The sequence below is a fragment of the Microcebus murinus genome, chromosome 18 (assembly GCF_040939455.1).
Source record: "Microcebus murinus isolate Inina chromosome 18, M.murinus_Inina_mat1.0, whole genome shotgun sequence".
Taxonomy (NCBI): Eukaryota; Metazoa; Chordata; class Mammalia; order Primates; family Cheirogaleidae; genus Microcebus; species Microcebus murinus.
In genome coordinates, this window is record NC_134121.1 from 20,746,384 (window position 1) to 20,771,085 (window position 24,702).

The following is a 24,702-nucleotide window of genomic DNA, read 5'->3' on the forward strand; positions in this document are numbered from 1 at the left end:
GATGGCCAGGACCTGACAGGGGGAGCTGACCTTGATGGTGGAGCTGCCCGCACCGTTCCGATCACCTCTGGGATAGTAGCTGTCACGATGGGGCAGATGAGAAGGGCTGCTCGTCTTCTTTACCGCTCCGTGATGAAATGCATGGGTTCTGCAGATACACTGTGTAGCCACGCCCATCACTAGGTCTTATTTTCCGGGTAGGGCTTATATTTTGCAAATGCTTAGAAATCCTGCTAGGGCTTATTTTATGGGTAGGTCTTATTTTCGGGGTAACACAGTAATGAGTACTTTCCTTAAAAGGCATGCTTTCTGAAAATGATGTTTTGGCCAATTTAAATCATATTTTAAATGTAATAAAACCATTTGGTAATTACATGAATCAATAAGTCTTCTACAACAAACACTTATGCCTCCATTTATTTCCCATTTTTGTATAAAATCAGATTTTCATATAATAGATTTTTTTAAAAGGATAAATTTTCATCAAAATTGGTCATTTTATATATTTGAGATTGACAACTTATCCTCACATTATGGTAATTTTATAGCACTATCAGAACTGTAGTCAAAGAAAACAGTGTTTGCTGGATTCACCTGAAAAAGAAACCAACCTAAAGAAAAATAAAATTATTAATACGATGGTGAATATCCTACCCTACAGAGGAAGGAGGGTTTCCTTCCTTTAAGCCCCCTCAAACATGAGTTATCTTTTATTAAAAGTACTCTAAGGCATATTTCAAAATACAACATATGTGAATACCCAAGGGACAGGCTCACGCAAGTGGATCTTCATTTTATAGGAAGAAGATGCTGGTACTAGCTTAATCATGTATTTGGCACACCATAAAGTTATAGTAAGTCACATGCAGATATTCTATATCCTCAACCCCACTGTTATCCTTAGTTTATATAGTAGCATAAACAGAGGAAAGCCAGTGATTTTTAAATTTCTTTTCAAATTACCCAAAGTCTCCAAGTCTTTACTCATTTGGCTAAGACCACATAAACTGAATAAACAACATTCATTAAAAAGCATCCTGGACAGTGTGGATACAACTTGACAACAGAGCGGCTCCACAAAGATAGCATAATCTAGTAAAAACTGAATTTAAAATTACTTTCCTTTAGGGTATACAACATATAATCAAGTGGAATTATCCTTCTTAAACAAGTACTTCGTAACAGCCCAGAGACATTCATTCCATAAAACCACCTAGAGCCTGTAATTAAAGCAACAAGTTTCTGTTTCTCTCAAGACCAACTTAAACTAGCTGAAAACAATGAGCTAAGTTTCATCAACAATTATTGTACCAAGAAATCACTTAAAGCCATATTTAAATAATTCTCCTTTTATAAAATAATCCATTTCCTCCAACACACACTCCAAATGGCACAAATTTTGCAAGTAAAAATGTGATTTCAAGCATAAAGCAAGTTAAACCAACAAAATATAAGAACTTAGCAAAATCACTTATGATACCTAATTATAATAGAATCCTCTTTTAAAAGAGGTAGGAAAATAAGTAAATAATAAATAAATGAGTAAGGCAAGTATATAAGAAAACAAACAAGCACATGATAAATAAATAAAAATTAAAAATCGATCCCTTCATAAATCATAATAATTGATAAGGTTGTCACCAACCAATCAGATCATTTACATCAAGCATTGTGGTGATAGAGTCTTTTACTTGCAGTTAACCAGAGAGAACCTTAAGGTCTGTGTCTTATTTATTTCTACATAAATATCTCATAAAAAATGTTAACTGAATACAATTAAGCTGCAGCAGGATACATATATTCTGTTTTAAAATAAAACATATAAATTTGCTAACAGATTTTTACTTTACAGAAAACATTTGGAAAATATAGAAAAAGATGAAAATAAAAACCATCTGTAATCTTTCTTTTATTAACATTAATGTTGTGGCATATTTCCTTTCAATCTGGATCAACAAAAGAATATCTTTACTTGCTTTTTTCATCATTTATTCAGCACAGAAATTTTGTTTCATAATCATAAAAAGTTACCTAGAGACAAAAGTTGAGCACCTGACAGATTCAGATTTCTATCCAGTTCAAGGAGAGAAAAAAGAGAAAAAAGCTAAATTATTAACAGTGAGATCTTGGAAAGTCATTTTTTCCTTTTTTTTAATTAGTAGACTTATTTTTGAGGACAGTTTAGATGTACAGAAACATTCAGTTGAAAGTACAGAGTTCCTGTACACTCATTCTCCACCTACTATTACCTCTTGCATTAGTGTGGCACATTTACTACAACTGATGAACCAATATGGATACATTATTAACTAAAGTCCATACTTTACATTAGAGTTTATTTTTTGCATTGTACAGTTCTATGAGTTTTACAAATGTATAATGTCATGTCATGTATTCATCATTATAGTATCATACAGAATAGTTTCACTGCCCTAATTATCCTGTGCTTCAACTATTCCTTTTTCCTCTCCTTCCCATCCCTGACAGTGGCTGATTTTTCTACTGTCTCCATAGTTTTGCCTTTTCTGGAATGTCATATAGTTAAAATTATACAGTTGTAGCCTTTGAAGACTGGCTTCTTTTATGCATTTGAAGTTCCTCCATGTATTTGGGGGGCTTGATAGCTTATTTCTTTATTTCACCAAATAATATTCCACGGTATGGATGTACCACAGTTTATCCATTCACTTATTGAAAGACACTTTGATTGCTTCCAAATTTTGGCAATTATGAACAAAGGTGCTATAAACATTTATGTACAGGTTTTTAGGGGCCGGGCGTGACGGCTCATGCCTGTAATTCTAGCACTCTGGGAGGCCGAGGCGGGAGGATTGCTTGAGCTCAGGAGTTCAAGACCAGCCTGAGCAAAAGCAAGATGCCATCTCTACTATAAATAGAAAGAAATTAGCCAAACAACTAAAAATAGAAATAAAAAATATAAAAATATATGTAAAATAAAATTAATTAAAAAATAAAAGAAACATTTATTTACAGGTTTTTGTGTAGACAGAAGTTTTCAACTCATTTAGGTAAATATTTTAATAACTAGGAGTATGACTGCTGGAATGTCTGATAAGACTATATTTAGCTTTTTAAGAAAACTGCCAAACTGTCTGTACCATTTTCATTTTCACCAGCAATGAATGAGAGTTTCTATGTTCCATAGCCTTGCCAGTATTTGATGTCAGTGTTTTGGATTTTAACTATTCTAATAGGTGTGTAGTAGTGTCTCACCATTGTTTAATTTGCAATTCCCTAATGACATAAGATGTTAAGCATCTCTTTGTATTTGTTATCTGCATATCTTCTTTGGTTAAGGTGTCTGTTAAGATATTTTGCCCATTTTTTAATTTTTGAGTTTTAAGAGTTCTTTGTATATTTTGGATATAAAACCTTTATTGCATACCTGTTTGCAAATATTTTCTCCAGTCTGTGGCTTGTCATTTCATTCTTTTTTTTTGAGACAGAGTCTCGCTTGTTGCCCAGGCTAGAGTGAGTGCCGTGGCGTCAGCCTAGCTCACAGCAACCTCAAACTCCTGGGCTCAAGCAATCCTGCTGCCTCAGCCTCCCGAGTAGCTGGGACTACAGGCATGCGCCACCATGCCCGGCTAATTTTATATATATATTAGTTGGCCAATTAATTTCTTTCTATTTATAGTAGAGACGGGGTCTCGCTCTTGCTCAGGCTGGTTTCGAACTCCTGACCTCGAGCAATCCGCCCGCCTCAGCCTCCCAGAGTGCTAGGATTACAGGCGTGAGCCACCGCGCCCGGCTTCATTCTCTTAATAATGTCTCTGGTATAACAGATGTTTTAATTTTAATGAAGTTTATCATGTCAATTTTTTTGTTTCATGGTGTTTTTGGTTTTACATTTAAAAATTCATTGTCAAATCCAAAGTCACCTAGACTTTCTCCTGACTTCTATAAGTTTTATAGTTTTGTATTTTACATTCAGGTGTATGATCTGTTTTGAGTTAATTTTGGGGAAAGGTGTAAGGTCAGTGTCTACATTTATTATTTCACATGTGGATGTCTAGTTGTTCCAACATTATTTGTTTAGAAGACTTCTTTTCTCCATTGGAATGCCTTTGTTCCTGTCAAAGATCAGTTGACCATCTTTCTGTGGATCTATTTCTGTGGTCTCTATTCTATCCCATTCATCTATTTATCTATTCTTTCACTAATATCACACTGTCTTGATTACATACAACATATAAACAACAGGAAGTTAACTATAAATCAGGACACAGTTTTGTTTCTTTTTTCTCCTAAAGATATTTTAAACAAACATTCTGGTGCAAAAAATACAAATAAAAATGTGAAAAAACTTGTTCAACTATATAATAGGAACAGAAAGCTTATGAGAGAATGTGGGGATCATAGTTTCTATTTATGGTCCATTACATAAATGGTTTATAAAGGACTGAAAATCCTAAAAAACTACCTGAATCATAAAGAATCTATAAAATATTAAGGAAACATTTTCTAATTTGTTTCTGAAGCCTCTAAAAAACAATCCCTAATATATCAATGTATGCTAATCTGCTCTACATAACTAAAAATTAAACTATAGATTTCATTATATATATTAATATTTTTCTTTCATATTCAATGCTTTCAAAAATATAATAGAAATTCAATATTAGCAATCATGACATTCAAGAAACTACAAAGAATGAACTGGCCAGATACTTTCTCTTACACCCTAGAAGCCAGATTCTGGCCAAGGCTCAAGCACTTGGCTGTATGAACTCATCTCATGGAATTGTCATAAGGCTCAAAAGGGATATTGTAAGTAAAAGCATTTTGTAAACAATATAAGCCTACAAATATATAGTTGATATAGATCAAGGCACTTTAATGACTCATAGCCGCCCCCCCCCCAATCTCCTCTTTTGATTCTTAAAATAAGTGACATATATTTCAAGGTCCAGCTCAAAAGTAACGTTCTTGTGAAGCCTTCCCTAACACACTTCTACATCCAGGCAGAACTAATCCAGCCACACTATAATATTATGCTCTCCTAACTCTTTGCTCTTTATCATTTCATTCAAGAGTATAATAAGCATTTAAGATATGCTAGGCATCATGCTATGCACTGGAGGAAAAATATCTTAAGTTTGTAAGGCTTATAAAGTTTTTTCACATACAATCTCATTTTGTACTTTCAAAAATATGTCATAGGATATCATAATTATTTGTTTACAATTTCTCTAACCAGAATGAGTTCCCAGGGAGTAGAGACGGAGTCTGATTCATCTTTGATTCCCCAAAGTATAGTATAGTATCTAGCACACAGGGGACACTCATTAAATGATTGATAAATGAATAAATAAATGAGTAACAGATACTTGTTGGATTAATAAAATATCAATCAGGGTTAACACTGAAATAATCCTTTTAAGTTTCCATGGGTGGGGGAAATGAGGATAGATGTATGTGTGTGTATAAGTATATTAATATATGTATGTATATATGTTAATATATGTATATACATATTATATTTTACAAATACATCTGGGGAGAGAGAATTCCTCACAATGTCGAAGCATCTCCAACTCAAGTTTTACTGCTTAACAAAGCCATGGTATCAACAGAAGATTAATTTGATTTCATTACTGAACTAACAAGCTCCAAGTGAAGAAAAATGAGTTCTGAATAAAAGCTCCTAAGTAGGTCATTCTGGTCATTCTACTTTGTAAAATCAAACATTATTACATGAATATTAAAATAAGCAAAGTATTCAGGGTAGTATTAATTTGCTTTGCCATCTATTTCAATATGGCAAACAACTGTATCACCTGAGACAAATGGAACTTTGATATGTAATCTTAAAATACTCCATGAATGGAATGATAGACATATAGTGAAATAATCAAATGCTACCAGTTCTCACAAGCTAAAAATTCAATTCTCCACTATACAAATGATCCCTGGTATTGGTGAGGGATATATTGCAAGAAAAAAAACAACAACTTTGCATATTCCAAAGTTTATGGATATTACTATTACATATAGTTTCTTCTATAAACTTCTCATTTTTCCACTTAAAAGTGATGCTATCTCACTAGCATTACCTTTATAATGATGTTTTTCTCCTTGGTGTGAAATTTCACAAAGAAATAAAGAATATACATGTGTGTATAAATCATTTCATGGTAGTTATCTAGTAAATAATAACAAACAGCAAATATAGAGTTAGAAGCGAGCTTGAAGTGTAAATGCCACTGTCCAGATGGATGAGGCTCACTCATGAGCCAAGCGACTACCTCCTCAACACTAGCTCCACAGCACATAACATTCAAGTTTGTAGCCCAACAAAACTGACACATCATGAACCTTTAGGGTTCACAGACAGTTGAGAAAGCTAATGCCAAATCCTTGAAGTCCATTCCATTGTTCCAGTCACAGATGTTATAATCTGATCATTATTTAATTAGGATAAAGCCACTTCTTATAAAGGTCACTAAATTATGATGATCATGTATCTCATATTTTTCAAATATGGTTATAGTCTGTTAATACAATCAGAATTTCATTTCACTAAGACTATTCTGGCATCAAAAGTATTTCAAATTCTATTTAAGGGCCAGGCGTGGTGGCTCACGCCTGTAATCCTAGCTCTCAAGGTCAGGAGTTTGAAACCAGCCTGAGCAAGAGTGAGACCCTGTCTCTACTAAAAATAGATAGAAATTAATTGGTCAACTAAAAATATATAGAAAAAATTAGCTGGGCATGGTGGCACATGCCTGTAGTCCCAGCTACTCGGGAAGCTGAGGCAGAAGGATTGCTTGAGCCCAGGAGTTTGGGGGTGCTGTGAGCTAGGCTGATGCCATGGCACTCTAGCCCGGGCAACAGAGTGACCCTCTGTTTCCAAAAAAAAAAATTCTATTTAAGAAATATAAATTGGCAGAATATATAAAAGGGTTTGTAATCTCTTCTTTAGTATTTTTCTTAATCTTACAATCCTCATTATGGTCTGCTTTATACAGAAAAGCTTTACAGTTTACAAAGCCCTTTCACATATATTATCTTAGCAACCTCATGAAGTAGATGCCATAAAAATTATCTCGGGGAGGTAGTACAGTATTGCACAAGCAACATAATCAGAAGACTTTGGCCTGACTCCTAGCTTTTACTCGTTGTGTGACCTCAGGGAAATTTGGCTAAAATTACGAAACAAATAAAAAGTAAAAACATTTTTAATGTTTTTAAAATGCTGACCTAAAATATTTCTGCAACCACAACTTTCGATCATACAAATGACAAGGCTAGTGAAGTTAAAAAATTCAAAATATCAAGTCTAAACATAGCTAGGAAATGTCATAAAAATTGTCAGCGGATCAAAGGTAAACCTCCAACTTAGAATAATTCTTTACTCATTCATGGACCTATTTACACCTAAGTATACAATTACAATATGAATACAGTACATTTGTGCCTTCTTAGATGACAACTCAATCATATCTGATAAATATTCAATGAAATGAAAACAAAATAATTCTCAACTAAATAGTGAACCTGTTTATTTGAACGTAATTTGCTTTATACAATAGGTCTGTATTTGAAAAGTTATGTGAAACAAATTCGTTATGTTTTTGGAGCGCTTTAGATTTTGTAAAATGCCTTATCCCTAAGCTATTCACCTCTAAAATCATGTAACATGCAGGGATAGCTATTATCCCATTGTAAAGATGAAAAACCAGACATAGAGAGGCCAGGTCACTTGCTCTTCAGAGAGGTAAAAAGCAACTGGTCTTTCAATTCTAAGTATCATTATGCCATGCTGGTTCCCAAATACAATGAAAATAAATTTTAAAGAAGCAAATCACAGGGAAGGCAGCGTGATGTGGGACAGGAAATGTGCATTTAGTAAGACCTATACTATTTAATAGTTATGAGACCTTGGCCCATATTCTCTCTGACTCTTTGTTTCTTCATCTGTAAATAAGAGGTACTTGTGAAATACTTTAATTATATACAATAATTTGATTTTTTCATAAGAATTTCATGGGAAATTCATATTGTAAAGTAAAAAAAAAACAATTGGTTACATTAATAATATCCCTTTTAGTCCTCAAAATCAGATTTTATATATATATATTTAGCATCTGGACCAATACCTGTATACAGTATGCATTCAATAAATATTTAGGGAATAAAAGAATGCATAAAACAGGTTTACAACAATTGGGGCACACATTCATATTCATATATACATGAAACCCAAATTAAAATCTGTTTACATCCATTTATTCATACAACAAATAAATACTAAGTATCTATGATATAACAGGGACTGGGGACCCAACACTGCCCATAATTAGACTAATCACTACCTGTTCTCATGAAGCTTACATTCAAGGAGGGTCAGATAATTTAAAAAATAAAAAGAACAAACTATTTCAGATTGTTATAAATGCTATGAAGGAAATAAAAAAGGTATTTCTTTAAATAAAAACGAGGGACTACTTCAGATAAGACAGTGAGAAAAGGCCTCTTTGAAGAAGGATAAGTGAGCTTGGACCATAAAGATGTCAATGGATAATTTATATGAAAAACTAAGAGAAGAGTACCCCAAGCAGATAAAACAAAGTATGAGTATAAAGAGGCCAAGAAGGGAAAGGGCTTGATATCTTTGCAAAAGGAAATGAATGGAGGCCAGTGCTGGTACCTAATAGGTAAAGGGAGAGGGTGATACGAATGAAGTAATGGAAAGCAAGCAGTGAAGTTGGGGATTTAAATCAATAAAGTAGTAGGTTGTGTTGGACCCCACAGGCCCAGAAAAAGTTCATAATACATTGGAGGGGAAACAGAGGGAGGAATGGAAAGTAAAAACTCCCTTTAATAAATATTAGCAAAAAAGATTTTGCTTAACCATACTATTTCTATGTCTATGGCTTGGTGTATAGAAGAGAGCGCAGTAAACCCAAATTGAAGTGATTAGTTGGCTGATAACTTCCCTAGGGCCCTGAATATCCCACATTCTTTTCTGATAACAGACTTTCCAAGTTCCATGGCCACAAGGATGGATTTGTGCCTTAGGTTGGGCCAATCACAGTAACGCACCCACAGTCTGGGGATAAATCCAAGCAAAGCCACAGTCCTAAATCTACAAAAGAGACTCAAGTTGCATCTTAAAAATCTTGCCACAAAGAAAACTCTAAACTGAAACAGATTCACTGGTAAATTCTATCAAATATTTAAGGAAGAAGTAGTTGGCCCAAGGGTTATGGGTTATTATTAAGCTGACTTAATGTTTAAGGAAGAAGTAACACCAAGTCTATACAAACTCTTTCAGAAAGTAGAAAAGGGGACACTTCCCGACTCATCTGATGGGGCCAATTATTACCTTTGTATTAAAACCAGACAAAAACATCTCAAGAATAGAAAACTATAGATGATCCTCACAAAAATAATGCAGAAATCCTTAATAAAATAAATCCACCAACATATATCATGCTCAAGTGGAAGTTTACTTCAGGAATTTAAGATTGATTTAATGTTTGAAAATTATCAATGTAATTCACCATATTACAGCAATACAAGAGAAAAAAAAACTGATCACCTTAACGGATGCAAAAAAAAAAAAATACGAAAAATTTTATCCCCTTTCATGATAAAAACTTCAGCAAGGGCCAGCCTAGAAGCCATGGCACCTCAATAACCATAAACACCCCTGGCACCCAGATCTTAGTTTCTGAATACCATTCTCTAATATAAGGAACCAAAGCTGATTGGAAAAGTGGTTGATTACAGAGCTGAGGCAGGGAAAATACAAGATGAGCCATGAACATATTGTGCTGCCAGAAAGTACAGGAAGTGCTCAAAAAAGAATGAGACATGTCACACTAAATAAGCTAACCTAAAGGAAACTCCCAATGGCCAAATATGGAACAATTTGAACAACAAAGTAACTAAAGTGCTGGATTATAGCCCACAGTATAAAATAAGTATCTGTGAGTCTACACTGATATAAATCAATTAAATAAATGGTTGTGAAGAGACAAATGTAAAAGAGCTGATAGAAATAGAAAATCACCAGCAGGCAAACACCACAGTAACACTGGAGGAAGAAGCAAGATTCACTAATGCATGCTAAAATTAGTGGGGAAAATTTGAGGATAAACAGAAAATTTGCATAGCCTACAAGTATCTTCTCTTATATTTATTAACTACAATAGGAAATATAATAATTTTACTGTGGAGCAACCTGGTAGACACCACCTTAACCAAGTAATCTAGGTTAACATTATCAGTAAGACTTATTGACATGATACATATACCCTGATATGATAGTCCAAGAAGGGCAATATCACTTGTGTGGTATTCTTACCAAAACTAGATAAGGTCCTGACCATAAAACACTTCAGAGTAATAGTATTTTTTATAAAATGTCCCTCAATTTGTGTTTATCTGAGGTTTTCTCATGACAAATTAAAGTTAGGCAATTTTGTACCAGATCAGAGGAGACTAAGGAGGCAAGATAACTAAATGTAATGTGGGATCCTAAATTGCAACTTGGAACATAAAATGAGACATTAGTGGAAAAACTGGTGAATAAAATCCGTAGTTCAGTTAACATTATTGTACCAATGTTAATTTGCTAATTCATAATTGTACCAAGGTTGTATAGGACATTAACATTAGGAAAGCTGGATGAAGAGTGTATGAGAATTGTGTACTATTTTTGCAATTTTGTGTCTAAAATTTCAAAATAAAAAGATAAAACAACTAAAAAACAAACAAAAAAATAAACCTCTCAGCAAATGGAAAGATTCTTCCTCAATCCAATTGAGGCCATGTTCAAAAACCTTGCAGTTAATATCAAACTTAATGATAAACTATTAAAGGCAAGGATGTTTCACACTCACCACTCCTATTCAATACTGTATTGGGGTCATAGCCAGTGCAGTAAGGGAGAAGGAGGGAGACAGAGGATAAAAGGAATATAGAACAGAAAGGAAGAAATAAAACTTTATTCTCAGATAACATGATTGTGTACATAGAAAATCCTAAGGGATTTACTAAGAAGCTATTAGAACTAATAAGTAAATTTAGCAAGGTCACATGATAGAAAGTTATATACAACAATCAACTATATTTCTATCCTAGTAAAAAAATCAGAAACTGGCCGGGCGCTGTGGCTCACGCCTGTAATCCTAGCTCTTGGGAGGCCGAGGCGGGCGGATTGCTCAAGGTCAGGAGTTCAAAACCAGCCTGAGCAAGAGCGAGACCCCGTCTCTACTATAAATAGAAAGAAATTAATTGGCCAACTGATATATATTTAAAAAATTAGCCGGGCATGGTGGCGCATGCCTGTAGTCCCAGCTACTCGGGAGGCTGAGGCAGAAGGATCACTCAAGCCCAGGAGTTTGAGGTTGCTGTGAGCTAGGCTGATGCCACGGCACTCACTCTAGCCTGGACAACAAAGTGAGACTCTGTCTCAAAAAAAAAAAAAAAAAAATCAGAAACTTAAAAATTTAACATTCTATTTATAATCACATCCCCAAATAAGAAATACTTAAAGATAAATGTAATGTAATTTGTATAAAACCTCTAAACTGAAAACTATAAAATGCTACTGAGAGAAATTAAAGGAGACCTAAATAAATAAAAAACCTACCACATTCCTGGATTGGAAGATTTGTTATTGTTAAGATGGTAGTTCTCCCCAACTAGATCTACAGATTCAATATAATCTTATTTAAAATTCCAGCAGGCTTTTTTACAATCTGATATTAAAATTTATATGAAAGTGCAAAGGACCCAGAAAAACTATAACAATTTTGAAGATTCAAAACAAAGTTGGAGGACTTACACTATACTACTATAGTAAGTCATTTCAAGACTTACTATAAATTTATAGTAATCAAAACAGTATACAATTGGCATAAAGATGGACCTATAGTATAAGTCAATGGAACAGAACAGAGTTCAGAAATAAACTAACATATGTTCAATTGATTCTCAACAAAGATGTCAACATAATTCAACGGAGGAAAGTAGTGTCTTTTCAACAAATGGTACTGAAACAACAGGATATTCATGTGGTAAAAAATGAACCTCGATCCTTAACTTACACCACACACAAAGTGAAGTCAACATGGAGTATAAACCTAGATATAAAAGCTAAAACTGTAAAACTTCTGGAAGAAAACATAGGACAAAATATTTGCAACCTTAGGATAGACAAAAATTTTTAAATAGGCTGAAAATAAATCATAAAACAAAAAAACTGATCAACTAGGTATCATCAAAATTAAAAACCTCTGCTCTTTTGAAAGTGACCATATGAAAACAAATAGGCTTAAATAAAATATTTGCAAAACCTCTATCTTTTGAGATAGAGGTTTTGACAAAGGACTTGTGTCCAAATTACATAAAGAACTCTTACAACTCAATTTTAAAAAAAGGCAAGTAGCTCCATAAACAATGGGTAAAGATTTGAACAGACACTTCATTAAAGAAGATATACAAATGGCTAATAAGCACTTGAAAGAATGCTTAATATCATTAGTCATCAGAGAAATGTAAATTACAACCACAATGAGATACTATCAGACTTCTACTAAAATGGTTACAATAGAAGGATCAATAATATCAAGTGTTGGCAAGGACTTAAAGCCATCTGAACGCTCCTAATTTATTGACAGAAATGCAAAAATGGTATAACCACTTTGGAAAATAGTTTGACATTTTCTTATAAAGTGAAAAAATATACTTATCGTATAACCCAACTATATAACTCCAGGTATTTACTCAAGAGAAATGAAAACATATGACCACACAAAGTTTTGGCCATGAGTGTCCATAACAGTTATATTTATAACAGAAAAAACTGAAAAAAACCCAAATGTTCATCAATAGTTGAATGGATAAACGAATTGTAGTATATCATATAATGGAAATTATTCAGCTATAGAAAGGAACCAACTACTGATATAAAAAACAAATGGATGAATCTTATAAACACTATGCTAAATGAAATAAGTATATACTATTATAAATCATTTATATAAAATTCTGGAAAAGGTAAAGCTAATCTATAGTGATAAAAAGCAGTTGTCTGGGACTGGGGGACAGGGACTGACTACAAATGAGCATAAGGAAATTTTGGGGATCACAGAAATGTTCTGTATCTTGACTGTGGTGGTGGTTAAAAGAGTATACACATTTGTTAAAACTTATTGAACTGTAAACTTAAAATGGGTATGCTTTTATTATAAGTAAACTATACCTTAGTACATTTGATTTTTGGAGGAAAAAAAAAGCAGCCTCAGACTAACTCCACATGACCTTTCAGATCACCCCCTTCACTGCTAACTAATTTTCTTTTGCTCTATATGGGGCTGCCATTTTCAGAACATGAAAAAGTGAGGCCTATAATCTGGGAGAGGCTTTGGAGCTGGGAGTAAAGGAATATTTTTAAATATCCATATTGATAATTTATTAGGAGTGATATAACTTTTTTAAAAAAAAAGAAGAAAAGAAAGGCAATTCAAGGTAGTATAGTACAATATATATTGTATATATACTATATATTGTATATATGTCCACTTACAGTATCTTAGATAAAAGTGGCAAATTAATGAGAGAAAAATAAAAAAAAATTTAAAAACTCTACAAATCAACAAGTCTATTTCTATGTCCTTATGATCAGATGTGATTAAATGAAATTATACTTTAGGAAACTGACAAATTATGGTAATATTTTAAATATCTTGACTACTCTGAAATGCCGCCAAAAGTCTTTTTAAAATATCAAGAATTTTTAAGCTGGTGTGCTTAACATACCCAGTCTGCAATTCTAGTGGTAATTATGACATGTCCACAAATCAGAGTTACTTTTATGAAAAAACGAACATACTCTTCAAGTACAGATGAAATTCCTCAGCTTAAGCTCTTAATTAGTTCTATGTAATTTCAGAATTCATGCCTCTTTCTTCAACTCTCATTAATTTTATTATTCTTGGCAAAAAAAAAAAACAACTTATCCATTGATTTCCCTATAAACTCGTGAAAGAAAATTCCTATTTCTCTTTGCTAGGTCTTATTTTTAGCTGCCATCTCTGGGAAGGAGTAAGTGTTGTTATGGACAAGTGTGTTAAGGACAAATAAGAGAGCTAAAATGCAAGGGTGGATGGCAAATAAATTGCACCTGTGGACTAACTCCAACTCATTTCTGACTAAGGCACTGTGTTTAGGCTGCATCTGGAGGCACTCAGGAAGGAAACAGAGAGTAGTAAGAAAGGTAGTGGAGAACCAGTAACTGTAGTTAGTAGCCTAGGGTTTCAAGGAGGGAAGAGATTACAGTATCAAATGAGGCAGAACAGCAGTCAAACACAAAGAATGAAAAATGTCCACTAGATTTGGTATAAAGATCATTGATGTGCTTATTGACAACATGTGTAGTAGCTTATGAGGAACAAAGTCAATAGGCTAAAGAGGAAATGAGTACTGACACAGAGACAGCCAGTATAAACTAGAGAGACAGAGCCAGTATACAGGATGACTGAAGAGTAAAATAGTTATACAGCAGATGAAGATAGACACAAGTGTTAGATGGATACAGTGGCCTTCAAAGGAGATCTACCCCATCCTCTAAAAACTATAGGAAAGGGGTATAGAAGGGTATTCCTTCTATAGGTAAATTTGTAGAAAAGAGCAAAAAGTTAAATATCTCAATGAAGTAGGATGTAAGGATCTCTGTTTTGGGTGGAGAGACAGCAAGGTTAAGAGGGGGAGTGAGAAGATTTGGTAAAGTTTTGAAGAGAATGAGAGTGATAACTAAACAGGCAAGCATAATGTATCAGGCAAGTCTGAATACTCAGATGAGATGAAATAATCAATTTAAAATAGCGCTAATCTGTATGAATAGGTACTTTTTCTCTATTCCTCAGATATAGGAGTGGAACAGTAGACTGTGGATTGGGTTGGCATTTTGTAGCAGTACAGCAGAAAGACCAGGGCAAATATTGGAAGTATGTCAGTTACTCTGCTATGAGATCCAAGCTGGCTAGAGTAGGAAGATAGGTTATAAGAAGAAAAATAGAAACAAGCTAGTTATACTGCAGAGACTTGGAGGATAAAATGTGTTTGTCACGGTGAGATGTTGGAGTTGACGATTTCTGAGGGGGTGCACGTGCAGATGAGAAGATGAGCACTGTAGCCCTGGTAAAGCGTGATGACCACTGGCATTAAAGAAGTCCAGGAAAAGACTAGGCCTTTTCTATTTGTGTACAGTTAAACCTAAGTTTAACCTAAGTTTCTCATTACCACTGAAAATCTCTGAAAGTTGTCAGCTTCCTTAAGGTAAATGTAGAAGACATATTTTATTCAAAATGACAAAAGTCTTCTAGAGAAAAAGCACAAATGCCTAGTTAGATGGTGAATGCATGACTGGACAAATCATAGCATTTCAAGATTTGAAGTAATCCAGTCTGTCTATCCTCTTTATTCTTTAACTTCCCATTTGTAAAAATGGCAACAATATAATCACCCATGTATCCTTTTCAAGATAAATTTGAAGAGACACAAGATCATAAAGGCAAAAGTTCTTTGGGGGAAAAAAGAACTTTAAAATACAAAACTAACTCAGATATTTTATTCCAAAAGAAAAATATTAGGGAGTACTAGAAGAGAACAATCACATAAAGGAAGAGAAATTAACCTAAATAGCAACCCAAAAGCCCATAAGAGTATATCTACAGTTCAGTGAAAAACAAATAGCCACAAGCTTGCCATTAATTCAAAGTCAGTATTTTCTTCTCACTGACAGATTCAGGGAAAGACAAGACTAAATTAAAGTTACCTTATTTACCATATAGGAAAAGAAACTACTGTCTTCTGTAACATAAACTGTTAAAACCTAACAGCATCTATTTTTAAACAAAAACAATATTAAGGAGAACTGGTAGAAACAATTCATACAAAGTTGGGTTTTTTAAAGTTTGGCATTCATTTATAAAAATTGCTTTATAATTATAATTGCTCCCTTTTTTCAAGGTGAAAATACATACTAATACTTCTAAAATAAAGTTGTAAAAATTTACATTAACATGAAAAAACATTATTTTACAAAAAATCAAAAACTTAAATACACTCTAGCTGTAAAATATCTGACCCTACTACACAAAATCAAACTAGTTACCTGAATTTCTGGGAATTAAAATACTTTATTCATGAAAGATCAAAATAAAAAAAGTACCCTAGCAGCAACTCTGGCCCACTAATTACAAATGGGCTTGATGAAATATACACTCTCTTGTTCTTCTCACTTTTAGGTTAATTTAACTATGATTTCCTTAGGCTTCTTTTGGTTGGTTGTTTAACGTAAGTTTTCTATGATGAACATATATTCCTTATATTTAAAAAAACTATTACCTGAAAAGTTTTACCTCTCTTCTTGGCATGAATTAAAAAAAAAAACCAAAAAAACCCAGTGTTATTGAGAACATTGGGGAGTATTTATATATATGCTATTAATGGGACTATAAACTAGCAAACCTTTAGAGGGAAATATGACAATATTATATGGAAAGCTTTAAAAATTAATATATTCTTTAATCCTGCAATTTTAAGAATTTTTCATAAGGAAATAATTATGGATACATGCAAAGATTTCATTATGTATTAATATACCAGCAAAAACTGAAAATAATCCAAAATGTCAACAATGGGGAAATGGTTACATGAATTATGTTTTATCTATGTTATGGAATATATGCTGTACATTTTAAAAAACAAAAAAATTATCAAATAACATGGGAAAAGGCTCACAATCTACTGACAAGTAAAAAATATTATAGAATCTTTACTAATGAGTGATTTAAATTTTATCTTTGTGTTGTTGAACTATTCTTGCTTTCTAAAATGAGCACTATAAAGAATACTTATGACTTTTCTTATTTAAAAAAGGTTATTAAAAAAAAATCTAGCCAATTCTTCCTCAAACACTCAGCAAATGAAATACAAACAACACTGAAAAACCAGAGCAGTTTTTCATATTATTTTATAAACATATTTCACACAATAATTTTATGCTATTTTATTACCTAGGAAGTATTTGCAATTTAAACAAAAAGATCAATTTTTTAAAAAGGTATTTAAAAGTTCTGTGTTCTAATGTTGACAGCAATGACTAAGTCCTTGTTTTTAATCTCAATAATGCCTCTAATTCATCAGAAGCTCATATTCCATTCCGCTTCATCCAGCCTCAGTTTGTCTCTGTATAGAATGAGCACATGCAAACTTTTTCACAAGAATGTTGAAAGGAATATATAAAGTATATTACATATAATCTGAGACTTTGTACTTTGATCAAGCAAAAATGGAAAAATACCTTTTGATTTCCATCCTCTCATCATTTTTACTGTCCTAAACTCCTGAGGGCTTACTGTGAATAATTAAAATAAATGCAAACCTTTCTGCAAAATTCATATAAAAGTTTATAATATACAATGTGTTCTCAAATAATGAAATTAATGTATGAAATAACTCTGGTATACTCTTTAGTATCAAATCATTCTTTTTAAAGTAAACTACTATATTTCTGTTTAACTTCTTTTTAAGGCAATAAATATAGATACATTGATACAATCTAACCTTTATTTTTTGCTACTTGAATATGCTATCCCTTAAATTAATGTGTACTCCAAGAATATATTAACATAGTTTTGATGCAATGCAAAATACTTTTTATGGTGGTCTTTATCAAATACAAAACGAACTACCAAAGCTATGAATACTACAAACTAAACATACTTTAGAAGAGACTGCCCCCTTGTGCCAAACAATAATATTGAACAGATTAAGAACACCAATAACCAGCTCCAACACTAGAAGCACCCAGGCTTCTAAAAAAGTCTTGATCGTTCTGTGCTTTGATTTCAACAGCTTATATATATATACACACACATATATAGAGAGAGTTTTTTTGTTGTTTCTGAGACAGAGTCTCCCTCTGTCACCTGGGCTGGAGTGCAGCAGCATCATCACAGTTCACTGCACCTCAAACTCCTAGGCTTAAGTGATTCTCCTGCTCAGCCTCCCAAGTAGCTGGGACTATGGCACACGCCACTACACCTAGCTAATTTTTCTATTTTTTGTAGAGATGGGGTCTCACTCTTGCTCAGGATAGTCTCAAACTCCTTGCCTTAAGTAATCCTCTCACCTTGGCCTCCCTGAGTGCTAGGATTACAGGTGTGAACCACCATACCCAGCCTCAACAGCTTATATTTAAAGTGCTAATCTTTAAGGAAAAAAACAGTACATTTAAGCTCATATGACATGATGAATTTATGACATTCAGTAGCAAATATCAACATAATTCCTAACACTTAACTATCATGGATAAAAGCTGCTCAGGTTCTTATAGGCTGAGTTCACAGTTATAAGTACTTTTCTGACATTTAAATTCTATAACAAAATACAAAGCAAACAGCAAAGAAACCAGCATATTTCAGAGAAAAATAGATGAAGCAGAATAGAATATGATGACTATATTATTTTAAAATATATACAGAGTTCATCCAGGTTTTTAGGTATTTTCTTCTGAAATCTTGAAAACTAAAATTTTGGGGGGAGGAGGAATTTGGTAATTGGTCTACTATTACTCTTCTGTTTTTTTATTTTATTTTTTATTTTATTTTTATTTTTCTTTTTTCTTTTTAGATAGAAGCTCGAGTGTGATGTTTTTTTATTTTAGATACAGGGTCTTGCTCTATTGGTCAGGCTTGAGTGCAGTGGCCTGATCACAACTCACTGTAACCTTGAATTTCTGGGCTCAAGTGACCCTTCTACCTCAGTCTCCCGAGTAGCTGGGACTACAAGTACATGCCACCACACCCAGCTAATTTTTAAAAAAATTTTTTGTAGAGACCATGTCTTGCTATGTTGCCCACGCTGGTCTCAAATCCCTGGTCTCAAGTGATCCTCCTGCCTCAGCCTCCCAAAGTGCTGGGATTACAGGTGTGACCCACCACGCCCAGCCCCTAATTACTCTTTATAAAGTTTCATCATATACGCATGGTAACAAGCCATTCAAACATAAGTCATTATCAGAATTATTACTATTATCACTAATAACCTGTAGTAGTGAACAAAACCATTAGAGCAATAGATTTGCTAGAGAAAAGAACATATTAAGACAATAAAAAACATAGGTAACGATTAAATGATGTGAAATACTCAACAGCACAATATCTTTCTTAATTATGGTTGCAATTCCATTTGTATTGAAAAGGGTTATTAGGAGAAATAAATGAATTATCATTGATAAAGCACTTATTATAATAAACACCATGAAATGTTTGTTACAAAAGTAAATGAATTAATAAACATGGAAAACTACGTAAGATGTATACATTCAATAATACCTACTTTCGAAGGTGGTCATGTTCTTTTAAAAATAGTTCAGTTCTTCTGTTGTTTACTCCAGACCCACTTTTATATGACCTAGGATAAAAAAGATAAAATTTAATAACATTTTTGGCAGATAACACAAACAGATTAAATGACTGACCACAGAGACATTGAAAGTAGATAAATTGAGCCTATCCATAGTTTTGAATGAACAATTAAAATGTATACTCCTTTTCATTTCCCTCTAAAACATGTTATGTATTATAAATGGATAAATATAAATGCCTCTCTAGACCTCATAGTTTTACCAACAGTTTAGGTCTAACAGTTTGCTGTGGGAAATCTGTTGAAATGGGATGTTTCCCTTCACAATAGTACATTTAGTCCATCAACTGGAGCCTAAGGAACACTTAAATGAAGCTAAGGATCTGTCAATTTTGGTACACTTAAGGATTTCTATCTTGGTCTTCAGCACATTAAAATATACAAAAAATGCTTTTTATTACTACTGTGCTTCCCTGAAAATAAGACCTACCCATAAAATAAGCCCTAGCAGGATTACTTTTTTGTTTTTGAGACAGTCTCACTTTGCTGCTCACAGCAACCTCAAACTCCTGGGCTCAAGCGATCCTCCTGGCTCAGCCTCCCAAGTAGCTGGGACTACAGGCATGTGCCACCATGCCCGGCTAATTTTTTCTATATATATATTTTTAGTTGGCCAATTCATTTCTTTCTATTTTTATAGTAGAGACAGTGTCTCGTTCTTGCTCAGGCTGGTTTTGAACTCCTGATCTTGAGTGATCTGCCTGCCTCAGCCTCCCAGAGTGCTAGGATTACAGGCGTGAGCCACTATACCCGGCCCCTAGCAGGATTTCTAAGCATTTGTGAAATATAAACCCTACCCCCAAAACAAGACCTAGTGATGGGTGTGGCTATGCAGCATATCTGCACAACCCATGCATTTCGTCGCAGAGTGGTAAAGAAGACCAATAGCCCTTCTCATCTCCCCCATTGTGACAGCTACTATCCCAGAAGTGACCGGAAAGGTGCGGGCAGCCCCACCAATAAGGTTGGCTCCCCTTGTCAGGTCCCGGCCATCCTGTGTGTGCTGCAAGCTGAGGCTTTGAGGGTAAATTAACACATCCCCTAAAAATAAGCCCTAAGGTGTCTTCTTGAGGAAAAATAAATATAAGACCCTGTTTTATTTTCAGGGAAACACGGTACTATCAACACTTTACTTTTTCTGTTTTCCACTAATAATAAAGTATCAAGAAAAAATTTTAAAAATTCAAGTAACTATAAATACTGCAGTAAGACCAAAGAAGGTCATGCTGCTAAAACTGAAATGCTGGCTAAGAGGTGGTGCTACTGTGCAAAGTACAGGAGAAAACACCACTAAGAAAAGCAGAATATAATCAAGAACCCACTGTACTTGGAAGACTGATGACATGGATTTAAATCTATACTGAATCATTTGATAGCCACTTAACCATAGACAAGTTATGAGACTAATAATTTTTATCTTACCCAGAAGATTGTTATGAAGCCAAAAGATAATACATGGAAAAATACTGTGTAAATTGAAAAAAAACCAAAAAACACACCTATAAAAATGTTAGGTATTATTACTATAGTTCATCTCACTAATCTGCCTTATATGATACTAATTTGAGTATGTGCCTTACTCATCTCTAGCACTAGATTATAAGCTCCTACTGGGCCGAGTTGTTCTTTTCATTTCTACCTGCTACTGGGACTCAAAGTTGGTCTGGAAATAGTGTAATGAATAGATGAACATTTTTTAATGATCATTTTACAAAAACCAAGTTATGACAGTAGGTTGCATTCTAGTGATCCCCACAAATTGTGGGGGAGCTAAATGTCCACACATTAAAGGCCATCCCCTATACTGGTTTTTCAATGCACTCCTCAAAATGTATATGTAAGTCAACGGTACAGAAATGAAACAAAAGACTTGCTTGTCCTGAAGAATTAAAAATATTACAACTTCCTTACTGCTAAAAGTGTCTTACTGTTCCAACAAAATAAAGGATCTCTTTATTTTTCTTGATGTATACATAATATGTATCAGTTTATGATAAATATATATCATAGTTTATGAAATTTGTCACATAAACTTATCACAAGTGAGACAATGACAGGTATCCTTAGAGGGTCCAAAATCAGAAAGTCTTTAGTTTCAATTAGATGCTCATGGGACTTAATTTTATCAGTCATGTTCAGCTGTGAAAAAATTTCAAAAATGTATACGAAATGCTAGAATATATCATTGAAGATTAGATGAAGGGACAGAAGAAAAGAACAAATCTTTAAAATTATAGATTGAGGTCAGCATTAAAATGTTGGGAGTCAAATAATTTGACGAAGGCTATGAGTTTGTATTAAATCTGGAAAAAAACCCGTATTTCAGAATTTCAGGAAAGTAAAGGCTGTGTTAATAGCTACCTGAATATATAATTGTTAGGACAATTATATTAATAGCTATCTGAATTATAATTGTTAGGACAAGGGAGAGGGGCAGGGATAGGTGGTAATCAAGAAAGGGAAATATGGAGAGCTTCAGTTATTGGTAATATTGTAATTCTTAGGGTGAGTGATAACGGATTAGAGAAGAACTCATGAAGATACCATCTAAATTGAATTTTGGATTAAGACAGGAAAGTCAAGGTTGGCAGGAGCCAACAATAAAAATATTGGAAGCAGGAGATCAGACTGGCAAAGTAGATTAGGATGACGTTGTAGCAGAAATGTTCAAAAAAACAGTGAAATGGGAATTAGAAACCCTGAAATCTAACTCATGGTTTTGCTACTCTAATTGCAATTAACCACAGACATATTCTAAAACTAAATCTGAATATTTTACAAAATAATAAAAAAGTAACTTACTCAATATCTTTTCGTACTGATCCCATGAGATTCTCCCTTTCCCGTATTGCCATAAAGTTTGCTTTGGTTTTATGGAATTCATGAGTATAATCCTGTAATAAATCAACATCCAGTCTCAACATAAGCTAATAATATATTTTCATCTCATTGAAGCAGTTATGTATTGTCATCACATTGTAAATTTCTGTCAAGAAAACTGCTATTTAAGAAATCAAATTGCCAAAAGGTAAAAATAACTTTATAATTACTTTCCTGAAGAGGGACCAACTTCTTTTAAATGGAAACAATTCATTGCCAGGGTAACAGTGCCATTAAATCACTATCCTTTGTGTCTCCTAGTACCTTATGAGGTAGAATTATAAAGAAAAATTCTAAGATAAAATGACTTCAAATAGCCTAGGATAAAACCTGGGAGGCTCTTTCTATTCAATAGCATACCTAATGGGGCTTACTTTCAAATTTCATTCTTTTGGAGCTTGCACAAAAATTTAATTCCCAAATTAAGCAAAAAAGAACAGAACCAAGAGAATTATAAAGAACAAAATAGGAGCCGGTTTGTGCCCAGTGTCCTGTGCACACTCCTTGCAAGCAACGGCGCCATGAGTCTGACCAGTTCCAGTGTACGAGTTGAATGGATCGCAGCAGCTACCATTGCTGCTGGAACAGCTGCACTCGGTTGTCTAGCTTACAAAAGATTTTATGTTAAAGATCATCGCAATAAAGCAATGGTAAACCTTCACATCCAGAAAGACAACCCCAAGGTAGTACATGCTTTTGACATGGAGGATTTGGGAGATAAAGCTGTGTACTGTCGTTGTTGGAGATCCAAAAGGTTCCCATTCTGTGATGGGGCTCACACAAAACACAACAAAGAGACCGGAGACAACGTGGGACCTCTGATCATCAAGAAAAAAGAAACTTAAATGGCCAATTTTGATGCTGCAAACCAACTTGCCATGATGTGACCTGATTGTTTAATTACAATGACTAGCACTTCTGTCTAATTCACCTCCCCTGGGTTCTAGATGTGGTATATTGCAAAGTAGAGCTTTCATATTCATGGCATTTGCCTTACTTGTTGAAACATTATAGTGCACATTTGTTTAAACAAAAAAAAAAAAGGAAAAAGTAACTCCCCCCCAAAAAGAACAAAATAATCTTTAAATATTTTCTTTTATTTTTGTACTACTGCATTTTTAAAAGATATTAAAGAATATTCATTACTATTTTTAAAATTCAAAGAAAACTAAAAACAGAATCAAAACCCAATCTCTCAGAAAGCCTGTATTGACCTTTTAAAAATAAAAACAACACATAAATATGGGGAGAATATTAAAAGAGCACCAAAAGAAATAAAGGTGAAACAAACATTCTTCTCCACAGCTCATAACTGTTATCATTACTTTCTTGTGTCTTCTTTCACAAAATGTTTTTGTATATAAGTTTATCTATCATTTAATTTTTGCCACATAGATCATACTATACATTCTGATGTATACCTTGGTTTTTGTAGTTCAAAAAATATCAATCTTTCCATAATAGGAAATAGAAATCAATATCATTCTAATAGCTATATATAATATTACCTTATAACTATCCTAATTTAATAAATTCTCTACTGATAAACATTTTAGTTGCTTTCATTTTTTTGCTATTAAAAAATGCTGCAGGCCAGATGCTCACACCTATAATCCTAGCACTTTGAGAAGCTAAGGTGAGGCCAGGAGTTCAAGACTAGCCTGAGCAACATAGTGAGATCTTGTCAAAAAACCAGAAAAATTAGCTGGGCATGGTGGCACATGCCTTTAGTTCCAAACACTTGGGAGATTGAGCCAGGAGAATTGCTTGACCCCAGGAATTTGAGATTGCAGTGAGGTATGATGACACCACTATACTATAGCCCAGGCAAAAAAGTAATAATCTATCTCAAAAAAAAAAAATGCTGTAATAAACATTCTGGTACCTATATTACTGAATTCTTTTTTTAAAAAAGCATATTTAAAGAGTAAATGCCTAGCAATAGCATAACTGGATCAAAGAATCTTACATTTAAATTCTGAGAGTGCTAAATTACCTTCTAAAAAGATACCAATTTATGTTCCCACCAACAATATGAGTGCCTATTTTTCTATACTCTTGCCATTAATGGGTTATAGATGTTTCAATATTTGCTAATCAGACAGATGAAAAATCATTTCTCATTTTTTTTTTTTTGAGACAGAGTCTCGCTTTGTTGCCCAGGCTAGAGTGAGTGCCGTGGCGTCAGCCTAGCTCACAGCAACCTCAAACTACTGGGCTCAAGGGATCCTCCTGCCTCAGCCTCCCAAGTAGCTGGGACTACAGGCATGTGCCACCATGCCCGGCTAATTTTTTGTATATATTAGTTGGCCAATTAATTTCTTTCTATTTATAGTAGAGACGGGGTCTCGC

The 24,702-nt window shown here is 33.8% G+C and overlaps 1 protein-coding gene and 1 pseudogene across 2 annotated transcripts in view; one reads left to right on the top strand and one right to left on the bottom strand.

The window, feature by feature from the left end:
• GOSR1 (golgi SNAP receptor complex member 1) overlaps nucleotides 1–24,702 on the bottom strand; it is a 48,638-nt gene that overhangs the window by 14,661 nt on the left and 9,275 nt on the right. For both annotated transcript variants that reach the window (XM_012740699.3, XM_012740698.2), the window contains exons 5-6: nucleotides 22,273–22,364; nucleotides 19,384–19,458 (exon numbers count right to left, since the gene is read on the bottom strand). In XM_012740699.3, coding sequence (XP_012596153.1) covers nucleotides 19,384–19,458; nucleotides 22,273–22,364 — 167 coding nt within the window. The remainder of the gene's footprint in view (nucleotides 1–19,383; nucleotides 19,459–22,272; nucleotides 22,365–24,702) is intronic.
• LOC105857949 (CDGSH iron-sulfur domain-containing protein 1 pseudogene) lies at nucleotides 22,872–23,256 on the top strand (annotated as a pseudogene).